Raw genomic sequence first — 21,563 nt, forward strand, 5'->3', positions numbered from 1 at the left:
TTATTGCAAATAACATTAAAATATTGTCCATATCTTTTGTCTCATAGGTCCAATCAGATTAGTTGGATCTGGATCGACTCGATGCTCTGGAAGAGTTGAAGTTTATCACAATAACAGCTGGGGAACAGTCTGTGATGATGGCTGGGACTTAAATGATGCTGAGGTGGTTTGCAGACAGTTAAACTGTGGGTCGGCACTAGAAGCTCCTCATTCAGCTTACTATGGTGCAGGAACTGGACAGATTTGGCTTGATCATGTGACCTGTTCAGGAGGTGAAAGTTCTCTTACTGAGTGTCAACACAGTGGATTTGGAACAAACAACTGTGGACATGGTCAGGATGCTGGTGTCATCTGTTCAGGTGAGAAAATGTTTAGGTACCAAAGACACATGAATCATTCAGAAATTGTCTGTCATCAGTGAAACCATTTTCTTTCAAGGTCAAGAACATATTATCAAGTTCTTCACATCTTTTAACTAATAGATCTGATCAGATTAGCTGGCTCTGGATCGACTCGATGTTCTGGCAGAGTTGAAGTTTATCACAATAACAGCTTTGGAACAGTCTGTGATGATGGCTGGGACTTAAATGATGCTGAGATCGTTTGTAGACAGTTAAACTGTGGGACCGCAAGGGGGGCTCCTCGATCAGCTCACTTTGGTGCAGGAACTGGACAGATTTGGCTTGATCGTGTGACCTGCTCAGGAAGTGAAGGCTCATTAACTCAGTGTCAACATGGTGGTTTTGGAACAAACAACTGTGTACATAATCAAGATGCTGGTGTCGTCTGTTCTGGTGAGAAAGATTTTTGATTCTGAAAGCATTTCAACCAAATCTTTTCTTGGGTGCAATATACTATCGGTCAAAGTTTTAGAACACCCCAATTTCTCCAGTTCTTTTTAATAATGATTTTATTTATGCAGTGTAATGTGTCATTGAACTCTGAAATTAAAGCATAGTAAAAATAAGTAATTAAAATTAAAATTAAACCATGGACTAAATTTACAGACCAAAATGTATTCTAACCCTCTACTGCATAGCGTTGCCCTGAGGCAACAAACCACATTTTCATGCCTTATGGTGGCCCTTCAAAAAAAAAAAAAAACTTTTTTTTTTCAAACAATGCTACCAGGCACATCTCTTTCAAATAAAATGATGAGTTGAAGGTGGTGTGACTTTGATTTGGGGGGGGGGCAGGGCCCCTTTCTGCAAGCTGCACTACATCAGAGACATCTCCATCAGGAGGCAAGATAAAGATCACTATTTTACATGTTTATAGTGAAGTAAATGTATATTAAAAAATACTTGTATGTGCATGAATATACACTCAACAAAAATATAAACGCAACACCTTTGTTACTGCTCCCATTCCCCATGGGATGGACGTAGAGACCTAAAATTCATTCCTAAAATTCATTCCAGATACACAATATGGGAGCAGTAACAAAGGTGTTGCGTTTATATTTTTGTTGAGTGTATATAGTGTAAAACTGTTCATTTTCATTCGTTGCCTCAAGGCAACACTGCGCAGTTAGCCCAATTTTTTTCAGGCAATATAATGCATTTGGATATGTGTGTAGAGATGTGTTTGTGTGCTTTTATATGATCATAGTCAATGTTTTTTACTTTACAATCTACTCATAATTACAGGACATGGATGTAAAAACTTTTTATGCAAGGAAACCAAGGGAATGTGCACTTTCTGTCCTCAGAAAGTGAGGACAGTGAGCTTTCAGGGAGTGACAGTGAAGTTGACGAGTGGATCCCTGAATGAGGTTTGAGGGACACTTAGGAGCTCAGGGGTCCGGGGTCAGTTGGTAAAGTAACTGTGTCTGTGTGTGTGTTAGTGCCCACATAGCAAGCAGGTCTGGCCAGGATCTGGTATCAAGCCGGCACTCTGAGTAATCTGGGAGAGTAGAAAAGCGCTACATAAAAATCAGTCCATTCACTGTCTGAACAGAGTTTCGGCATGTTACTTTTGCACTGTTTTGCATGTTCTGGCACATGTTGTTATTGCATGGCTTGATTAAGGTACACATTATGCTGACATCTGGGGCTAGAGCTGGAACCGTTCTGGGCCAGCACAGGGCCAGCAGTGTGTCTACAACTCGCCCGTGGCTGCACACCACCTACAGATGGCCCACATACCACAATGAATAACGGCCCTTTGGTGGCCCAGATCAGGTTTGCCAAAGGTAATCCACACATGGGCCAGCACAGGACGACCAGGGTGTCTGAAACTGGCCTTGTGCTGGCCCATGTGTGGGCCACCTCTGGCAAACCAGGTCTGGGCCACCAAAGGGCCATCATTCTTTGCGGTATGTGGGCCATGTGTAAGCACATTGTGTGGGCAAGGTAAATCATTCAATTTTAGGGTGAAGGCTAGAGTCAGGGTTAGGGTAAGGTTCAGGCAGGGACTTGTGATGGGTAGAGTCAGGATAAGTCGCCAGGAAATTAATGTAAGTTAATGTAATGTCCCCAAAAGTGATGGAAACACAACGTGTCTGTGTGTGTGCGTGCGCGCGCACGTGCATGGGGTTAGGGTCAAATGTTGGATGTATTTTGGTGTTTTATTGTTTTGTGAAATGTTTACATTGTTTGTTTGTTGTTTATTTATTTGTTCATCCTTGTTGTACTAATACAGCTTATTATAGAATTACTTGGCATTTTACTACCCTTGTTGCACAGTGTTGCCTTGAAGCAACAAGCCAATATCTGTTTGGGGGGGGGGCAGGGTGTCAAATTTTATGATTGATATATTATTAGGGACCCTAAAGCTCCCCCAAAAAAGGGAGAAATATATTTTTCCCCCAAAATTAAAAAGTCATGCAGTAGAGGGCTAATCTTTTGACACATCGAAGTAAGCACCTTTGGTACATATAACAGCTAAACACACCATTCTATCTGCAATAGAAATAAAATATTCTTCAGAAAATTCTTCCCATATTTGTTGCAGAAGTTCCCATAAATGCATGATTGCTTTGCTTTCACTCTTTTATCCAGTTCATCCTAAACCACCGTGATGGGGCTAATTAAGACTGGAGACTGTGCTGTCCGTTCCATGTTTTCAAGCTTACGGTTTTGTTCTCTTTTTCCTGAGGTAGTTCTGGCATAGCTTGGACTTAGTTTTGGGTCATTATATTGCCGTAGGATGAACCTCTTACCAATTAGACACATACCAGAGGGAACTGCATGGTGCTGCAGAATGCTGCAGTTGTAAAGGTTCTGGGTCCTTTTGAGCCAGCATTTTTTATTTTGTTGTATTCTAATAATATTTTGTATTATGGTTTATGTTAAGGTTCATTTATAGTCTTAGTTATTGTATTGTGAGTTTCTTTTATTCCCTGTTTATATTCTTAATTATTAGTTGCCCTCTATGTCTCTATCCGTCTGTTTTTATATATGTTATATGAGCCCCTTGTCAGGGCTCTGCGTGCGGGCAGGTGGAAATGTGGATCCAAATGCAGGACTCCGAGACGAAATGTAACTAAAACCACAGCTTTTATTGCTGGCATGAAACAAAAACCCAAACCAAACCATGAAACCAAGCAGGAACACACAGGCAGGGTCTGAGGGTACGACGCGACACTGAGCACAGGAAAACACAGGGCTAATATACACAGGGTGGTAATCAGCGAATGGGCAACAGGAGGGAGACACAGCTGGGAGAGATCAGGGTTAACGAGACGGGGGGAACCAAGCTGCCCACACTAACATAAGATGCAGACCTTCACAATAAAACAGGAACAAGAAACCATCACACTAAGACACAGACTTGACATTTGAGAGACAGACAGAAAATGACACATGGAACTAGACATATACTAAGCAGACCCAACCGAAGAACAAATCCTAAACACAAACATGAAACTCTAATAATAAACATCATAATCATCATCATCATTAACACAACAAGAGAACAAGAAAACAATCCCTGATGCAAAATTACACCAAAACATAATAAACTCAAAATACTGGGTCCAACGGACCCAGAACCGTGACACCCCTTGCGTCTTGTTTCCCTTCCTGTGTTCCATTCTGTTTCCAGGGGTCGTCATCTCTCCTCTCTCTCCCTCATGTTCCCTTGCTCTTCTCGTCTGCCTCTCCTCCACTCCTGCATCATGTTCCTGCGTTTCCTGTTTTATTGTGAAGCTCTTGTGTTTCCATGTTCGGTGTTTCTAGTTGTGCTTCCTCTGTGACGTCATGTTGTGTCAGCTGTGTTCCCTGTGTGTTCTCACTGCACTCGTTATCCTCCTGTGTATTTATGTCAGCATCTCCCTCATAGCTGTGTGCCTCCCTGTGTGTTTAGGTCTTCTAATTTCCCAGTTTGGGTTGTATTATTTTCCATTCAGCAACTAAAGCTGTGTTTTGAGTCCATATCCCGCTTACGAGTCTGCATTTGGGTCCCTTCCTGCCTGCTCCGCACAGTCAAATTGTGACAGAGGAAGCCATTTTGGTTCAGAGTGCATCTCACTTTTCTTTACAAGTCACTGACACTGGATCCAGCTAAACAGCCCCAGACCATCACACTTCCTCGTCAATGTTTGACAGTTGTTACCACACAGCGTGGAACCATCCTTTCACCTACTTACAACATACAAAGATCCTGTGTGATGAAGTGAAAATTTCAAATTTTTATTCTGTCAATAATACCTTCTTCCACTCTTCAGTAGTCCATTGGTGGCGTTTCATGACCTAGGCAAACCTCTTTGAGTTGCAGGTTTGACAAGATGAGTTAAAGCAAGAAAACAATTGCCAAGATATCAGAACAAGGCAAAGTCTTCTTTTCACAGTTGAAACTAAGACTTGCTTACTATGACCACTAATAATAATAATAATAATAATAATAATAATAATAGTAATAATAATAATAATACATTTTATTTATAGGCCCCTTTAAGACTCTCAAGGTCACCTTACCAAAGTACAGAAATATAGCAACAATACAATATAAGAAAACATGGCAAAATACAAATTTAGGCATAGGGTAAATAAGAAATAAAAGCATGAAATTCAAGTGGAAAAATTGGGGTGTTTTAAAACGTTCAACTGGTATATACTACCATAATTTTTCTTTGTTAATTTAAGACACATTAAAAATTTGCTTCACATCCTTTGCCTGATAGATCTGATCAGATTAGTTGGATCTGGATCGACTCGATGTTCTGGAAGAGTTGAAATATTTCACAATAACAGCTGGGGAACAGTCTGTGATGATAGCTGGGACTTGAACGATGCTCAGGTGGTTTGCAGAGAGTTAAACTGTGGGACGGCACTAGGAGCTCCTCCATTCGCTCAGTTTGGTGCAGGAACTGGACAGATTTGGCTTGATAATGTGACCTGTTCAGGAAATGAAGAATCTTTAGCTCAGTGTCAACACAATGGATTTGGATCAAACAAATGTGGACATGATCACGATGCTGGTGCCATCTGTTCAGGTGAGAATTTTTTTTTTCCGATCATCTATACCATGTCAGACACTGTAAATACAACAGTTTCCCTTTACAGATTTTTTGTCCATTCGTTGATGTGTTTCATACTGAAATTAAGCGTTAGCCATCAAATTAAGCTGCACAGTAACCATTCAATGCAGGATTTCAATGGTAAAATCTTTATCTGCAAACGGGGAAACTTTATTTCATGATTAATTTTTTGTATTTTGGGTGTTATATAGTTGTCATAAACTCAGATTTGGAAGTCTTATACCTTTCTGAGTCAGGATGAAATTCTATTTTTGGTTGGTTGATGTTTATTAAGTTATTTTTGTAGTTAACACAATTCTTGTGTCAAGAGTGTTGGTTTGCTTCAAAATTCCTAAATATATGGCTCAATGGATTCTAATATATAAGACGCCTCAACACAGTTGCAGTTGAAGAGACCAAAGAGGAAGATGAACAGGAACCAACCATACAATGGGGAAGCAGATTCAGGCTTAGTCACTCAACATTAACAAAACTGAACTAACAGAAATCAATCAGAAAATGAGACTGACAGTAACTTCCAACTTGACTAATTGTCACCTCTGGCGATGATGATATCAAAAGGCTCGCCTTTTGTTAGGGCTATACAAATCTTAGAAAACACAAATAAACAAAGATACACACACACAAAGGCAATGACAACTAGAAAACTAACTAACAAAACCTATACTGGGAAAGCTAAACAGGAAACATAACTGGAAAACCTGAGACCTGGAAACACAGGGGAAAGACCAGCAAAGGCGCAGACGATCCGACATGAAACCAAAAGGGAAGCACAGACTATAATTAAAATTATTTATATATAGATATATCTCTATACACACTACACTACACCACACACATAAAGCAGAAAAGAATACACTGATGCAGGGCAGGGGACTGTCAAAGTAAAACATGAAATAACACAAATATTGAACCGGGGACACTAGACACAACACCAGGAACACAAGGCAGGCACAGAAAACACTTAAACGCTGGAAATAATTAACAAACAACAAGGATAGCTAACTAAAATCACTGTATATTAATAAACAAACTATGACCCTAAAAGTTAATATGTAAGGGAGAAAGACAGAAATCTGACCCCCAGAAATCTTCTCCAACTTTAAATGCCTGCCTGTGAGCTTTCTTGTCCTCTATTGGCACTATTGGCATGCTGTATCTCACTTTGACAGATTTGTGGTCTAGTTTATATTAGAGATGGCACGATACCACTTTTTTATGGTCGATACCGATATCATAAATTTGGATATCTGCCGATACCGATATGAATCCGATATAGTGTTTTTTAATCAATAAAACTGTTTGTTTTTTTTTAAATATCTTGCTACATTTTGAATAGGTTCATACTCAATTAAAAAAAAAAAAAACAATACTAAAGCTATTCTGTTATACCTGTATGCAAAAAAATATTTCATAGTTCAGAAATACTGATCAATCTAATAAACTTAAACCTACACCATCCTCCCTATTCTGGTATTTTATAGAGTACTTAGCGTAAATATTAAGCAGCCTAACTAATAGGGTTCCAACTCCTAGCAACAAAAAATAAATAAAAAATAGGGAACCACCCCTCACCCTCCACCTCATGATGCTTAATCAACGTAATCAACCTTAATTTGATCCAGTGTGAAAGAAAATGCACAGAAATCAATTATTTTTCAAGAAATATTAAATAGATTCAACATCTTTCTTTAACAGAACTGCAGACTCCACAGATGGTATCTTCCCAAAGGAAAAAGTACTATAGCTTACTAGGGTATATTAGACTTAATAGTTACTATATACAGTAATGGACTTCTATTCATTTTACGTGAAATTAAAACTTTGGGTGTCAGATAGTTATTTAATAAAAGCTAGACATTTTAAATGAGAATAAGAAAGTATTTCTTTGTGCCCCCTTTTCCCTGTTAATGCCCTATCGGCCCCCCTGGCTAAACTTTGCTAGATCCGCCCCTGCACAGTTACCAGCCATCAGCTACGTAGAAAAAGATCCTGGTGTAGAAAGTAATATTAAATAAATTCTAACAACAGCTTATTAAGCTCAAACGTGCTGCTGTTGTTTATCCGCTGGTTTCCTCTTTCTGGTGCGAAGTGGGCCAAAAACAAAGAAGAGAGACGGACTTGCAACAGAAAAGCCGATCAGCTGATCATTGATCAGTTTCACGATTGAAGTAGCAGCAAGAAGAGGCAGTCGCTCCATATATCGTTTGTTAAGCTTAACGTGGGAATGCTTTACAAACATTCAGAGATGGACTTACACACTTGCTTTACTTCTCTCGGGGATAACTTTGTCGGAGATGAAATGCCGGGTTGGTAGCGAAGCTCCAAATGCTCAACCAGACCACCGACAGGTCTCGCACCCCACAGCCGTTCTATCACGTGATGCATACCGCTCCAACATCCTACGGTTATGAGGCGAGTTATGGCGTGTCGCAAGTTTTGTGAGGTGCTTTCGTGATATTTAATGGATCGGATTACACTTTTATTTCTCTCCGATAGCCGATCCAGTAATTTAGGTCAGTATACATAATATCGGATCGGCCCATCTCTACTTTATATTAGAGATGGTATTGTGGTGGACCATTAAAGGGCTCTACTCACACCCAATGTGGAGGTAAGCATCAACGACACGGGTGTGGACAAATCGGACGGTCGGTGGTGGCCATGCGGAGATTTCCGCCGTTTAAATAATGCCACGGAGAATGACCGTTACCCCATCCCCCACATTCAGGATTTTTCTGCCAATCTCGCCGGAACGTTGATTTTTTCTAAAATTGACTTGGTGCGGGGGTATCACCAAGTTCCTGTGCGTTCCTAAAACCGCTGTCATTACCCCCTGAAGGTGTGGTTCCGTTGCCCGACAGAGTCCAGGCCGTTTCGGCTTTTCCACGTCCTACGTCGGTTAAAGCGTTGCAGGAGTTCTTGGGGATGATAAATTTTTGCAACCGCTTTCTCCCCAGAGCTGCCCACCTGCTACAGCCACTCTATGCTGCCTTAAAAGGTAAAACATCCAAAGATCCGGTTGACTGGCTGCCGGAACGCGTCCATGCGTTTTCCGCAGCCATGTCTGCGCTGGCTGACACCGTCCTGCTGGCACACCCGCTTCCGTCGGCGGAGATTGCGTTGACCACCGACGCGTCCGACGTGGCAGTGGGTGGGGTGTTGGAACAGCGGGTTCCAGGTCTCTGGCAACCACTTGCCTTTTTCAGTCGTACGCTCCGGGATGCTGAACGCAAGTACAGTGTTTTTTACAGGGAGTTGCTGGCCCTGCACCTCGCGACACGACATTTTCGTTTTTTCCTCGAGGGTCGCAACTTTACTGCGTACGTTGACCACAAACCTTTGACGTTTGCGATGTCCAATGTCTCTGACCCATGGAGCCCATGCCAGCAGCGCCAGTTGGCGGCCATTTCAGAGTCAGCATTTTTGTCAACGTGGGTTTCACGTTTCGGCCCCCCTGCTGACATTACTTCAGACAGGGGCCCCCAGTTTGTTTCTGAGCTTTGGTCTGCTATGGCTGACGGCCTGGGGGTCAAGGTCCACCGCACCACAGCATACCACCCGCAAGCGAACGGTTTCACCGGTCACTTAAGGCCGCGCTCCGGGCTTCCTTAACAGGTGGCGACTGGGTCGATCGTCTTCCGTGGGTTTTGCTGGGATTGCGTAGCACGGTTAAAGAAGACCTCTGGGTTTCCCCGGCTGAACTGGTCCTCGGCCAGCCCCTCCGGGTCCCCGGGGAATTCTTACCTGAGAGCCCTACCCCATGTTTCGATACCTCTTTGTTGCCTTTTCGCCCCCCAAGAGACTCATTTCCTGTTCCTGGTCCTGTGCACCACTGCCTGCCTGACACTTTTGTTCCGGGGTGGGTGTCCCTGGTGGAATAGGACTGTAACTCTCCTTCATGATGTTTTCGTGTGTTTAATAAATTCCTACATCTAAAGTGGGATGGATGCCAGTTTTTTTAACAGGACCAGGATTTCCCCAGAATTTTTAAATTACCTAAGAATCCCACATCATTCTGTGGACAACCCTGAGTCAGTCAGCAGTTTAAGAAGAACATATGGCTTACATGTCACATCTGGCTGATAGGGCAAAGGACGAGAGAAAACTATAGAGTCCATCATTGCTTTAGTAAAACTGCACACTGATTCAATATCAGTTTGATGCAACCGAGTGTCATCACAGCAACATGACTCTTACCAAATATACCTTCATCCTTAGTCAGCAATTTCAAATTTCCTTCAATTTTACCTGCTCTTTTCCTTCAACAATGGAAAAAGAGCAGGAAAGATTCTTGTTTATAAGAATGATTATTTGATTAGTAATAATTAAACATATCTGCTAGAAGCAACTAAAAACTAGTAGCAAAGTTTATGGTGGTGAGGGAGAAAGCAAGAAGGAGAGACCCACATGCTCCTTGTGCTCAGTTTACATGCATGTAGGAGAGCCATTTGCATCCAAACAGCATTAGGAATTACTACGAGAAGAAAACAGGGTTAATAATGATGATAGATGGGCAATAGAAAAATGGGATGTGTGATGGCACGCTAAGACTTTTTAGAATATATGTTGAACATAGTTAACTAGTCGTGAAAATTAAACATAATACCATTTACAATGAATGTTCCCTGTTTTGTTTTCAGGTGTTCCCATCAGATTAACTGGATCTGGATCGACTCGATGTTCTGGCAGAGTTGAAGTTTATTACAATAACATCTGGGGAACAGTCTGTGATAATGGCTGGGATGTAAATGATGCTCAGGTGGTTTGCAGACAGTTAAACTGTGGGACAGCACTACAGGCTCCTCGATCAGCTTACTTTGGTGCAGGAACTGGACAGGTTTGGTTTTCGTATATGGCCTGTTCAGGAAATGAAAATTCTTTAACAGAGTGTCAACACAGTGGATTTGGAACAAACTACTGTGGACATCAACAAGATGCTGGTGTCATCTGTTCAGGTGAGAAACATTTTAGATACTCATGTCATTGTTGGTCAGCCTGGTCTAGTCTGTCATACATTAAATGTTTTCACAGCATCTGTTCAGCCCTGCTGTTGTTTTTAAAAGTGCTTTATAAATTTATAAAAGTGTTGGGGTTTTTCTAGTGCAAAGAGGAATTGAAATATAAATAACTTCTATTGCCTGGCAGGTCCAGTCCGGTTAGTTGGGTCTGGATCGACTCGATGCTCTGGAAGAGTTGAATTCTATTATGGCAACACCTGGGGAACAGTCTGTGACAACGGCTGGGACTTAAATGATGCAGAGGTGGTGTGCAGAGAGTTAAACTGTGGGACGGCACTGCAGGCTCCTCGATCAGCTTACTTTGGGGCAGTAGGTGGACAGATTTGGCTTGATAATGTGACCTGTTCAGGAAATGAAAGTTCTCTAACTCAGTGTCAACATCTTGGATTTGGAACATACACCTGTGGATATTATCAGACTGCTGGTGTCATTTGTTCAGGTGAGATAACTTCCAGATACTCAAGAGACTGAAGATCACTTTGTTCTTGGATGTTGTGTCTGAAATACTTTTGTTAATGTGAGGAAGAATAATATTAACAATCTCAGAATATTCTTCATTATTTCTCCTGACAGGCCTGATCAGATTAGTTGGATCTGGATCGACTCCATGCTCTGAATTTTGTGTAATTTCTATACAAAACTTAAAAAAAAAAAGTATTTTTCATATCTGCCGCTTGTATCCGCGATCTCGTTCTTTTGGTCACTACCCACAGCTCGTGACCATAGGTGAGGGTAGGGACGTAGATCGACTAGTAAATTGAGAGCTTCGCTTTTACAATCAGCTCTTTCAAGATGCAGTAAATAATAATCCAAAAACAAATCCTCAGTGCATTCCAGACTCCTGCTCTGTGTATTCTCTCCATCCCAGTGCTCCATGTCTCCACTCCTTGAGCTGACTGTCCTCTAGTTCCTGCAATCCTCCTGGGAAAAACACAGGCAGCCATTAGTAAATTCCACAATCATGGCAGACTAAGGCTGTATCCCAATTCAGGGTCTGCATGCTTGAAGTACGCACACTACGCGTACTACGTACGGTGCGTACTATAAGTACGAGAAGTGCGGAAGTGAGAGGCCTGTGAAATAGACGGTCTAGGCTTTGTTGCGCTGCAGGTTGCCTAGCAACCATGATACTAACCGTGAGAAACGTTACATACAGCATTGTGTGACAGAAATGAAGGAGAAAAATGTTTTGTTAGTCATTCATTTTTGTGATGACATCACTTTGATTAGTTGAGTATCTGAGGCTGAGACCACAGGACTGTAAAACATGATTGTTGGGCTTCATTTCTGTGCTGAAAAGTCATTTTCAGCACTTGGTTGGCTTTACAACCAAGTTAACGCTGAAAGTACAGACATCACTAATGTCACACAACTTTGCCGACATGTGGCCAACAGTTTTAATGTTCTTCATTATTAAACATTCGCACATAAATAAGTGACATCATATTCAGTACTTACTTTTGACAGTTCACTCTTCGGCTGCTCCCTTCTGCCGTATTTTGCGGCAAAATTATCCACACCCACCGCTGTGCTATGAATTTTGGGGTAAATGGGACCACGAAGCGTGCACTGGACCACGCTTGATATTTGGGGAAATCGATGGCGCATTTGGAGTATAAATTTGAAGTACATTTCGAATTGGGACAGCCTTCGTCGCGTGGTGGTGACGTAATTACACTTAAAATGCGTACTTCAAGCGTGCAGACCCTGAATTGGGACACAGACTAACACTTACTGGCTTGCTGGGGAACTAACAGGAAGTCACACAACAATCCCACTTCGATGGGTATGGTGTTATTTTTGTGCCACTATTCTGAGCACACGTAAAAAAAAAAACCAATTGAGCACACGTAAAAAAAATTTGCAGGTGCAAGTGTTGCATTTTGACGAGAAATTTATTTTGAGTGAAGAAAACCTAAATTTGTGCAAACAAAATTCATTGCTGCGTGCAAAAAATGTATTTCAGTGTTTGCATCCATATAAACACACAATAACAGGCCCTCTCGCTCAGTTTTTGCATTTGCTCTTGCTAAGATCTCTGTGGACCCGCTGGCAATGTGTTGCTTGCGCTCTCAACGTCTCTGCCCCTGCGCGTTCAACTCTTTCTGTACACCGTTATATTTGTGCCACAAAACCAACCAGTGACAGACTTGGATGCAAAAATTCTGATTGGTTTTTTTGGTCTTCAATCAGCTTGCTAGCTACTATAGCCAAACCCAGGCAAATATCCCAGAATGCATTTCATCCGAAACTCAAACGAGGCAGTTGCAGAGGAACGCAGAGTGGCGGAGTTTGAAATATTACTCTTTCTAGATCACAAAATAAACTTTTAAGATGTTTTGAGGTGAGAATGTTGCTGTGTAAACTTCAAGATATCCTTGCTTTTTTATAGCACAAAAAATAGCACTATTAATGGAATAACTGACCTCTGAAGGAGAAAGGTTTAGGTAACCGGCAGGTAGCATTTAAGAAGATAAAAGTGGATGAATCACTGCCTTAAACTTACAGGACTTTCAGCATTACACCTACGATAACAAAAATTTAACCACCACTGCTGTGTACTTCATTGTAAATTTAAATGTTGGTAAATGATCAGACAAAAGAGGGTTTTCAGGGAATATTGTTAAATGCTTGGTTTCTGACCAATATTTCGGGACAAGATCCAAAGTGAGAGAAGCCAACTGAGTCTAATAATAAATTAATTATTGGGGCCGTTGTTTTCACCAAGTACATGAATGTTAAAATCACCTGCCATAATTATTTAATCAGTACTGAGCAACAAATACAAAAGTCAGCTAGATAATTCAGATAGAAACTATAATGGTCTGGTAGATGATGGATTAAAACAAATAAAGCTGTTTTTTTTAGTTTTCCAATTAAGTGGACAAGGCCAAGAGTCATATTGAAACTCTGTCTGGGTCTATGGTTGAATAATATGTGGAAGTGAAAGACTGCTGCCACTCGACCTCCTCGGCCTGTGCTTTGAGTTTTCTGGCAGTATGGCTCATATAAACTAACATATTCATCTAGCTCCAACCAGGTGTCTGTCAGGCCGAATAAATCACTATCTTGATCAACAATTAATTTATTTACTAACAAGGAAGAAAAGCCAACTCCAGACATCGAGGGCCGGTGTCCTGCAGGTTTTAGAGCTCACCCTGAGTCAAAACACCTGAATCAAATGATTAGTTCATTACCAGCCTCTGGAGAACTTCAAGACAAATTGAGGAAGTAATCTACCTATTTTAATCAGCTGTGTTGGATCAAGGACATCTAAAACCTGCAGGACACTGCCTCTCAAGGCCTGGAGATGGCCACCCCTGATCAATGAGAATAAGGTCTTTGGTGGATGGAAGATGCAAGGAGGCAAATAGGACTGTAACTCTCCTTCATGATGTTTTCGGGTGTTTAATAAATTCCTACATCTAAAGTGGGATGGATGCCAGTTTTTTTAACAGGACCAGGATTTCCCCAGAATTGTTTATATTACCTAAGAATCCCACATCATTCTGTGGACAACCCTGAGTCAGTCAGCAGTTTAAGAAGAACATATGGCCAGTGTTGGGAAGGTTACTTTTAAAATGTATTCCATTACAGAATACAGAATACATGCCCCAAAATGTATTCTGTAACGTATTCCATTACGTTACTCAATGACAGTAACGTATTCTGAATACTTTGGATTACTTAATATATTATCGTGCTTTTTACAACAACGTGAATGTACTATTGCCGTGTGATTTATTACTATTACTGAAGGTCCGCGACTCCGAACTGTAGTAAAGGGACCTCTGACTAATACGGCGGGGTCCCTGTCGGCTCGTAGCCGAAAAATAGCTTTACTTTGTTGTCTGGGTCAACTTTTCTTGCGAGAGACAGAGACCCGCGACTATATGAAACAGGAAAGTACCGCAGTGTAATCCATTTATTTCAACAAAGTAACTGTATTCTGAATACCACCCTTTTAAACGGTAACTGTAACGGAATACAGTTACTCATATTTTGTATTTTAAATACGTAGCGGCGGTACATGTATTCCGTTACTCCCCAACACTGCATATGGCTTACATGTCACATCTGGCTGATAGGGCAAAGGACGAGAGAAAACTATAGAGTCCATCATTGTTTTAGTAAAACTGCACACTGATTCAATATCAGTTTGATGCAACCGAGTGTCATCACAGCAACATGACTCTTACCAAATATACCTTCATCCTTAGTCAGCAATTTCAAATTTCAAATTTCCTTCAATTTTACCTGCTCTTTTCCTTCAACAATGGAAAAAGAGCAGGAAAGATTCTTGTTTATAAGAATGATTATTTGATTAGTAATAATTAAACATATCTGCTAGAAGCAACTAAAAACTAGTAGCAAAGTTTATGGTGGTGAGGGAGAAAGCAAGAAGGAGAGACCCACATGCTCCTCGTGCTCAGTTTACATGCATGTAGGAGAGCCATTTGCATCCAAACAGCATTAGGAATTACTACGAGAAGAAAACAGGGTTAATAATGATGATAGATGGGCAATAGAAAAATGGGATGTGTGATGGCACGCTAAGACTTTTTAGAATATATGTTGAACATAGTTAACTAGTCGTGAAAATTAAACATAATACCATTTACAATGAATCAAATCAAATCAAATCAAATCACTTTTATTGTCACATCACATGTGCAGGCACACTGGCACAGCACATGCGAGTGAAATTCTTGTGTGCGAGCCCCACAAGCAACAGAGATGTGCAAAACACAACAACACAAACGAGCAAAATACAAGAATGGCCAACCTGAAACTAATAAATATATGTACAATATATAATAGTGTATGCATTTCTAGATGTGTATACTAAATGTTTTTCTACGTGTGTGTGTGTGTGTGTGTGTGTGTGTGTGTGTGTGGGTGTGTGTGTGTATACACATTTTTACAAATTAAATAGTAAAGAATAATAAAATAAAATATATAAAAATATAAAAATATACAGAGTTGAATATGTGCAAAACAGTGGCGTTACTGTACAGTATGGAGTGCATAATGTTGAAGTTCCAGTAGTGAAGCTGAGGTGTCTATGAAGTGTTCAGCAGTCTGATGGCCTGGTGGAAGAAGCTGTCTCTCAGTCTGCTGGTACGGGACCGGATGCTGCAGAACCTCCTTCCTGATGGAAGCAGTCTGAACAGTTTATGGCTGGGGTGACTGGAGTCCTTGATGATCCTCCCCGCTTTCCTCAGGCAGCGCTTCCTGTAGATGTCTTGGAGGGAGGGAAGCTCACCTCCAATTATCCGTTCAGAGCACCGCACTACTCGCTGGAGAGCTTTGCAGTTGTAGGCGGTGCTGTTGCCATACCAGGTGGTGATGCATCCAGTGAGGATGCTCTCAATGGCACAGTGATAGAAGGTCCTGAGGATGCGGGGGCTCATGCCGAATCTTTTCAGTCTCCTGAGAAAGAAGAGGCGCTGCTGCGCCTTCTTCACTGTTTTGTTTGTGTGTACTGACCACGTAAGATCCTCAGCCAGATGTACGCCAAGGAACCGGAAGCTGCTCACTCTCTCCACAGCAGCGCCGTTGATGGTGATGGGGGTGTGTACTTCTCTGCACCTCCGGAAGTCCACTATCAACTCCTTTGTCTTTGCGACGTTGAGGGTGAGATGGTTGTCTTGACACCAGTGGGTCAGGGCGCTGACCTCCTCCCTGTAAGCCGTCTCATCACTGTTGGTGATAAGACCCACCACTGTAGTGTCGTCCGCAAACTTCACAATGATGTTGGAGTTGTTAGATGAATGTTCCCTGTTTTGTTTTCAGGTGTTCCCATCAGATTAATTGGATCTGGATTGACTCGATGTTCTGGCAGAGTTGAAGTTTATTACAATAACATCTGGGGAACAGTCTGTGATAATGGCTGGGATGTAAATGATGCTCAGGTGGTTTGCAGACAGTTAAACTGTGGGACAGCACTACAGGCTCTTCCATCAGCTTACTTTGGTGCAGGAACTGGACAGATTTGGTTTTCGTATATGGCCTGTTCAGGAAATGAAAATTCTTTAACAGAGTGTCAACACAGTGGATTTGGAACAAACTACTGTGGACATCAACAAGATGCTGGTGTCTTCTGTTCAGGTGCAAAAAATTTATAAACTAAAGAAAATGAAAGTCTGTCTGTTCCTTTGTATCATCTACAAAATCTTTATTTTTATGTAATTTAACCAACATTTTAAAGATTTATTTATTTATTTATTTATTTATTTGCCAAATAGGTCTGGTCAGATTAGCCGGGTCTGGATCGACTCGATGCTCTGGCAGAGTTGAAATTTATCACAGTAACACCTGGGGAACAGTCTGTGATGATAACTGGGACTTAAATGATTCTCAGGTTGTTTGCAGACAGTTAAACTGTGGGACAGCACTGCAGGCTCCTCGATCAGCTCGCTTTGGTGCAGGAACTGGACAGATTTGGCTTGATAATGTGACCTGTTCAGGAAATGAAAGTTCTCTGACTGAGTGCCAACACAGTGGATTTGGATCAAACAGCTGTGGACATGGTCAGGATGCGGGTGTGATCTGTTCAGGTGAGAAAAATTGTAGCCATTGCAGATTAGTCTGGTATTGTGTGTCATATATGAAATACTTTTTCAACTTCTTTGCCTGATAGGTACAGTTAGAGTAGTTGGATCTGGATCAACTCGATGTTCTGGTAGAGTTGAAGTTTATCACAATAACAGCTGGGGAACAGTCTGTGATAATGGCTGGGATGTAAATGATGCTCACGTGGTTTGCAGACAGTTAAACTGTGGGACAGCACTACAGGCTCCTCGATCAGCTTACTTTGGTGCAGGAACTGGACAAATTTGGCTTGATAACATGGGCTGTTCATGGTATGAAAGTTCTTTAATTGAGTGTCAACACAGTGGATTTGGAACAAACTACTGTGGACATCAACAAGATGCTGGTGTCATCTGTTCAGGTGAGAAACATTTTAGATACTCATGTCATTGTTGGTCAGCCTGGTCTAGTCTGTCATACATTAAATGTTTTCACAGCATCTGTTCAGCCCTGCTGTTGTTTTTAAAAGTGCTTTATAAATTTATAAAAGTGTTGGGGTTTTTCTAGTGCAAAGAGGAATTGAAATATAAATAACTTCTATTGCCTGGCAGGTCCAGTCCGGTTAGTTGGGTCTGGATCGACTCGATGCTCTGGAAGAGTTGAATTCTATTATGGCAACACCTGGGGAACAGTCTGTGACAACGGCTGGGACTTAAATGATGCAGAGGTGGTGTGCAGAGAGTTAAACTGTGGGACGGCACTGCAGGCTCCTCGATCAGCTTACTTTGGGGCAGTAGGTGGACAGATTTGGCTTGATAATGTGAGCTGTTCAGGAAATGAAAGTTCTCTAACTCAGTGTCAACATCTTGGATTTGGAACATACACCTGTGGATATTATCAGACTGCTGGTGTCATTTGTTCAGGTGAGATAACTTTCAGATACTCAAGAGAATGAAGATCACTTTGTTCTTGGATGTTGTGTCTGAAATACTTTTGTTAATGTGAGGAAGAATAATATTAACAATCTCAGAATATTCTTCATTATTTTTCCTGACAGGTCCAATCAGATTAGTTGGATCTGGATCGACTCCATGCTCCGGAAGAGTTGAAATCTATCACAATAACAGCTGGGGAACAGTCTGTGACAACGGCTGGGACTTAAACGATGCTGCGGTGCTTTGCAGGCAGTTAAACTGTGGACCGGCACTTCAGGCTCCTCGATCAGCTCACTTTGGTGCAGGAACTGGACAGATTTGGTTTGACAATGTGACCTGTTCAGGAAATGAAAATTCTCTAACTGAGTGTCAGCACAGTGCATTTCTATCAAAAAAGTGTGGACATGATAAAGATGCTGGTGTGATCTGTTCAGGTGAGATAACATTTAGATAATAAACACATTGAAATGTAATCTGTCCTTGTGTCTCATACAATAAAAAAAATCAATATTTATTTATCAGGAACAAATTCCAATATTGATCAAATCTTATGTCTCATAGGTCCGATCAGATTAGTTGGATCTGGATCAACTCGATGCTCTGGCAGAGTTGAAATCTATCACAATAACATCTGGGGAACAGTCTCTGATTTTAACTGGGACTTAAATGATGCTGAGGTGGTTTGTAGACAGTTAAACTGTGGACCGGCACTACAGGCTCCTCGGTTTTCTTACTTTGGTGCAGGAACTGGACAGATTTGGCTTTATAATGTTGCCTGTTCAGGAAGTGAAAGCTCTCTGACTGAGTGTCAAAACAGTGGATGGGGAACATACATCTATGGACATGGCAATGACGCAGGTGTTATCTGTTCAGGTGAGAAATTTTAGATATTCAATACAGGGCAAGCCAGTCTGTTCTTGTGCATCATACATGAAATTTTTCTCTTTTTTACTTTAAGGAATATTTCAAAATACTCTTCATATCTTTTTGCCTCACAGGTCCAGTCAGATTAACTGGGTCTGGATCGACTCGATGTTCTGGCAGAGTTGAAGTTTACTACAATAACATCTGGGGAACAGTCTGTGTTGACGGCTGGGACTTAAATGATGCCGCGGTGGTTTGCAGAGAGCTGAACTGTGGGACGGCAGTAAAGACTCCTCAATCGGCTCAGTTTGGTCCAGGAACTGGACAGATTTGGCTTGATAATGTGACCTGTTCAGGAAATGAAAGTTCTCTAACTGAGTGTAAACACAGTGGATTTGGAATAAAAAAATGTGAACGTGGTCAGAGCGCTACTGTCATCTGTTCAGGTGAGAAAAATTTTGGATCATCCACAGAATGTTAAAAATGGTAATTATAACTATTTCATTGCTTCATCATATATCTCATTGGGAAAATCATTTTGTCTATAATGCACCTCTATCCACAGAGAAAGAGAAATAATACAATCAGCTTTGACACAGACTTTACTACAGTTATGTTCAGTCACCTCTCAGCTCATTCCTTTCACATCCCATCGGGTCATCATTACAATCAATTACACTGTAATGTAGTTGTTCAGTAACTTGTATAGAACAAGAACATGCTGCCAGTTTGACATAAAAATGAGTGCAAACCAGTTTTGAACCTGAGACACCCACATAAACACCACTGTTAGAAATATTGACAATGTTGGTGGTGACTGTAATTATATAAACTGTATAGATATGAACTAAAATTAAAGAGAATTTTATGATCCCACCAGCTTCACGGAAAAAGTTCTCGGTGAAACTGAATCTGGCTGATGTCAACTCCCAAGTGGACATGACAGACCCCGTTGTGAGGGAGAACATCTTGAAATGGGTAACGTGTATAGAATACTTAAATGCAGAGTAAAGTTTCATCTTCAAGATGTTCGTATTTGTTGATGGAGATTTCTCTGTACTGTTCAAGTAAGGTAATTTACTTGCCTAATTCCCAGACAGACATGCTTTCTCTAAACAGTCAAATTTTTAAACACACAGCTTACTTTTACACTGAGACAACTTTCTAATCTTTACCCAGAGAATCTGTAAAATACAGGCAACAATTAAATCCTCGTTTCTGTTACACAGGTTGAAAAGAAGTTGGGAGGTTCATCTGATGACGTAAAAGTGAGCTGGCAGAAACTTCCAGAAAAGAAAAGGCTCAAAAAGCAAGAGACGTGTCCTCCATAGTTCAGTCTGTTTGTTTCCAAAACTGTATAAAAAAAGACCTAATGTTATATAAAACCTTTAAAAAGCACCTTATTGATTCATTCCATATTTTTATAAAGTATATCTGCTTTTTGTGCTTGTTTACTGTTGTGCTGCATTTAGTTGTAAGCCAAACGTAACCTGTTAAAGAGTGCTAACTTCAATGGATTTAGCAAATATTTTCTGTGATGAATTTTCAACAGTGATGAGTTTGGTTTGTCTCAGCAAAGAGACTATCAAATTTAGATTTTACTTGACTTTACTTTATAATTGAAGTCTATATATTAGACACAACAGGAAGATCATTCTGTTAGGATCCATTTCAATATAAACCTGCATATAAATTCAAGAAGCCTTAAATTATTTTGTCTTTACTAATGAAAAACGCTTCTTTTTATGAGACCAATACTTAAATAGGACACACATAGCAGGAGACCTTTGGCTTCTTCAATAATGTGTTTAAGTTAGATAATGATTTCTCTTCCCTTTGTGTTTGTTTTTCATGAGAGTGTGTAGTTCTGCTTTGTTTTTTGCTCTTATTTTACTTACTTGGATTCAGTAATGATCAATTAATAATTATTATGAATTCATATAAATTATGTATTGTACTGCATTTTATGAATTATTAAAGATGAATTAATTGATAGATTGACTATTTTATTTTGAACTTGAAATAAAAAATATAACAAAATACACTGTAAACAGTTTAGGAAAAAAAAAGTTAAAAAATAATACAGTTGCAACAAATATCTTTAAATATTCTCAAAAAGCAGAAGGATGAAGTTTACAGTTGTTTAGTTTTACCCATTTTAACAGTAATAATTTACAAATCATGGTTTTCGTGTAACACCGAATCAGATAATTTATTTATATAACTAGTTGTGTCGACACACACAACCAGTACTGCAAGAATAAGTGCATTACTGCTTAAAATCTTATAGTCCTATTTTGCAATAAATACAGAGCCTGTAATGAGCTACAGCATTTACTAAGACCTTCGCATAGGAACTTGGATACAGTAACGCCAAAGAACAGTAAAGACTGAAAAAAGATTTTTAATTTATCTTGTGCTTTGCTTGAGCAAAACTGAAATGCTGCAGGGTGCCATGAATATGACTAAAGTGCTACCAGCAAATTTTGGTATCTATGGAGATTGACAGACCACGTGACTTTCGCGCATTGCATTGTGGGTACGAGTGGCAACAAAATCAAAACACTGCAAGCGCTAGAATTTCCAGCACTGGTAATAATCAATTCTGCTGTTTTAATCACTACCTGCATTTTATTTGCCCCAAAAACAATTATGTACAAAATGACGGAAAACACGGCAGCATTTCTATGAACAAAGACAGACTTGACGAAAAGGCAAAAAACCCCC

General features: G+C 40.5%; 1 protein-coding gene across 1 annotated transcript in view; it reads left to right on the forward strand.

The window, feature by feature from the left end:
- LOC309703093 (scavenger receptor cysteine-rich domain-containing protein DMBT1-like) overlaps window positions 1-21,563 on the forward strand; it is a gene marked incomplete at its 5' end in the record, with an annotated part of 42,304 nt that overhangs the window by 906 nt on the left and 19,835 nt on the right. Inside the window, 8 exons of the mRNA XM_082527796.1 lie at window positions 48-359; window positions 5,126-5,437; window positions 10,126-10,440; window positions 10,631-10,942; window positions 16,300-16,614; window positions 16,752-17,063; window positions 17,147-17,458; window positions 17,649-17,960. Of these exons, the coding sequence (XP_082383922.1) occupies window positions 48-359; window positions 5,126-5,437; window positions 10,126-10,440; window positions 10,631-10,942; window positions 16,300-16,614; window positions 16,752-17,063; window positions 17,147-17,458; window positions 17,649-17,960 (2,502 nt within the window). The remainder of the gene's footprint in view (window positions 1-47; window positions 360-5,125; window positions 5,438-10,125; window positions 10,441-10,630; window positions 10,943-16,299; window positions 16,615-16,751; window positions 17,064-17,146; window positions 17,459-17,648; window positions 17,961-21,563) is intronic.

The sequence above is a fragment of the Aulonocara stuartgranti genome, assembly GCF_965226115.1.
Source record: "Aulonocara stuartgranti genome assembly, chromosome: 3".
Taxonomy (NCBI): Eukaryota; Metazoa; Chordata; class Actinopteri; order Cichliformes; family Cichlidae; genus Aulonocara; species Aulonocara stuartgranti.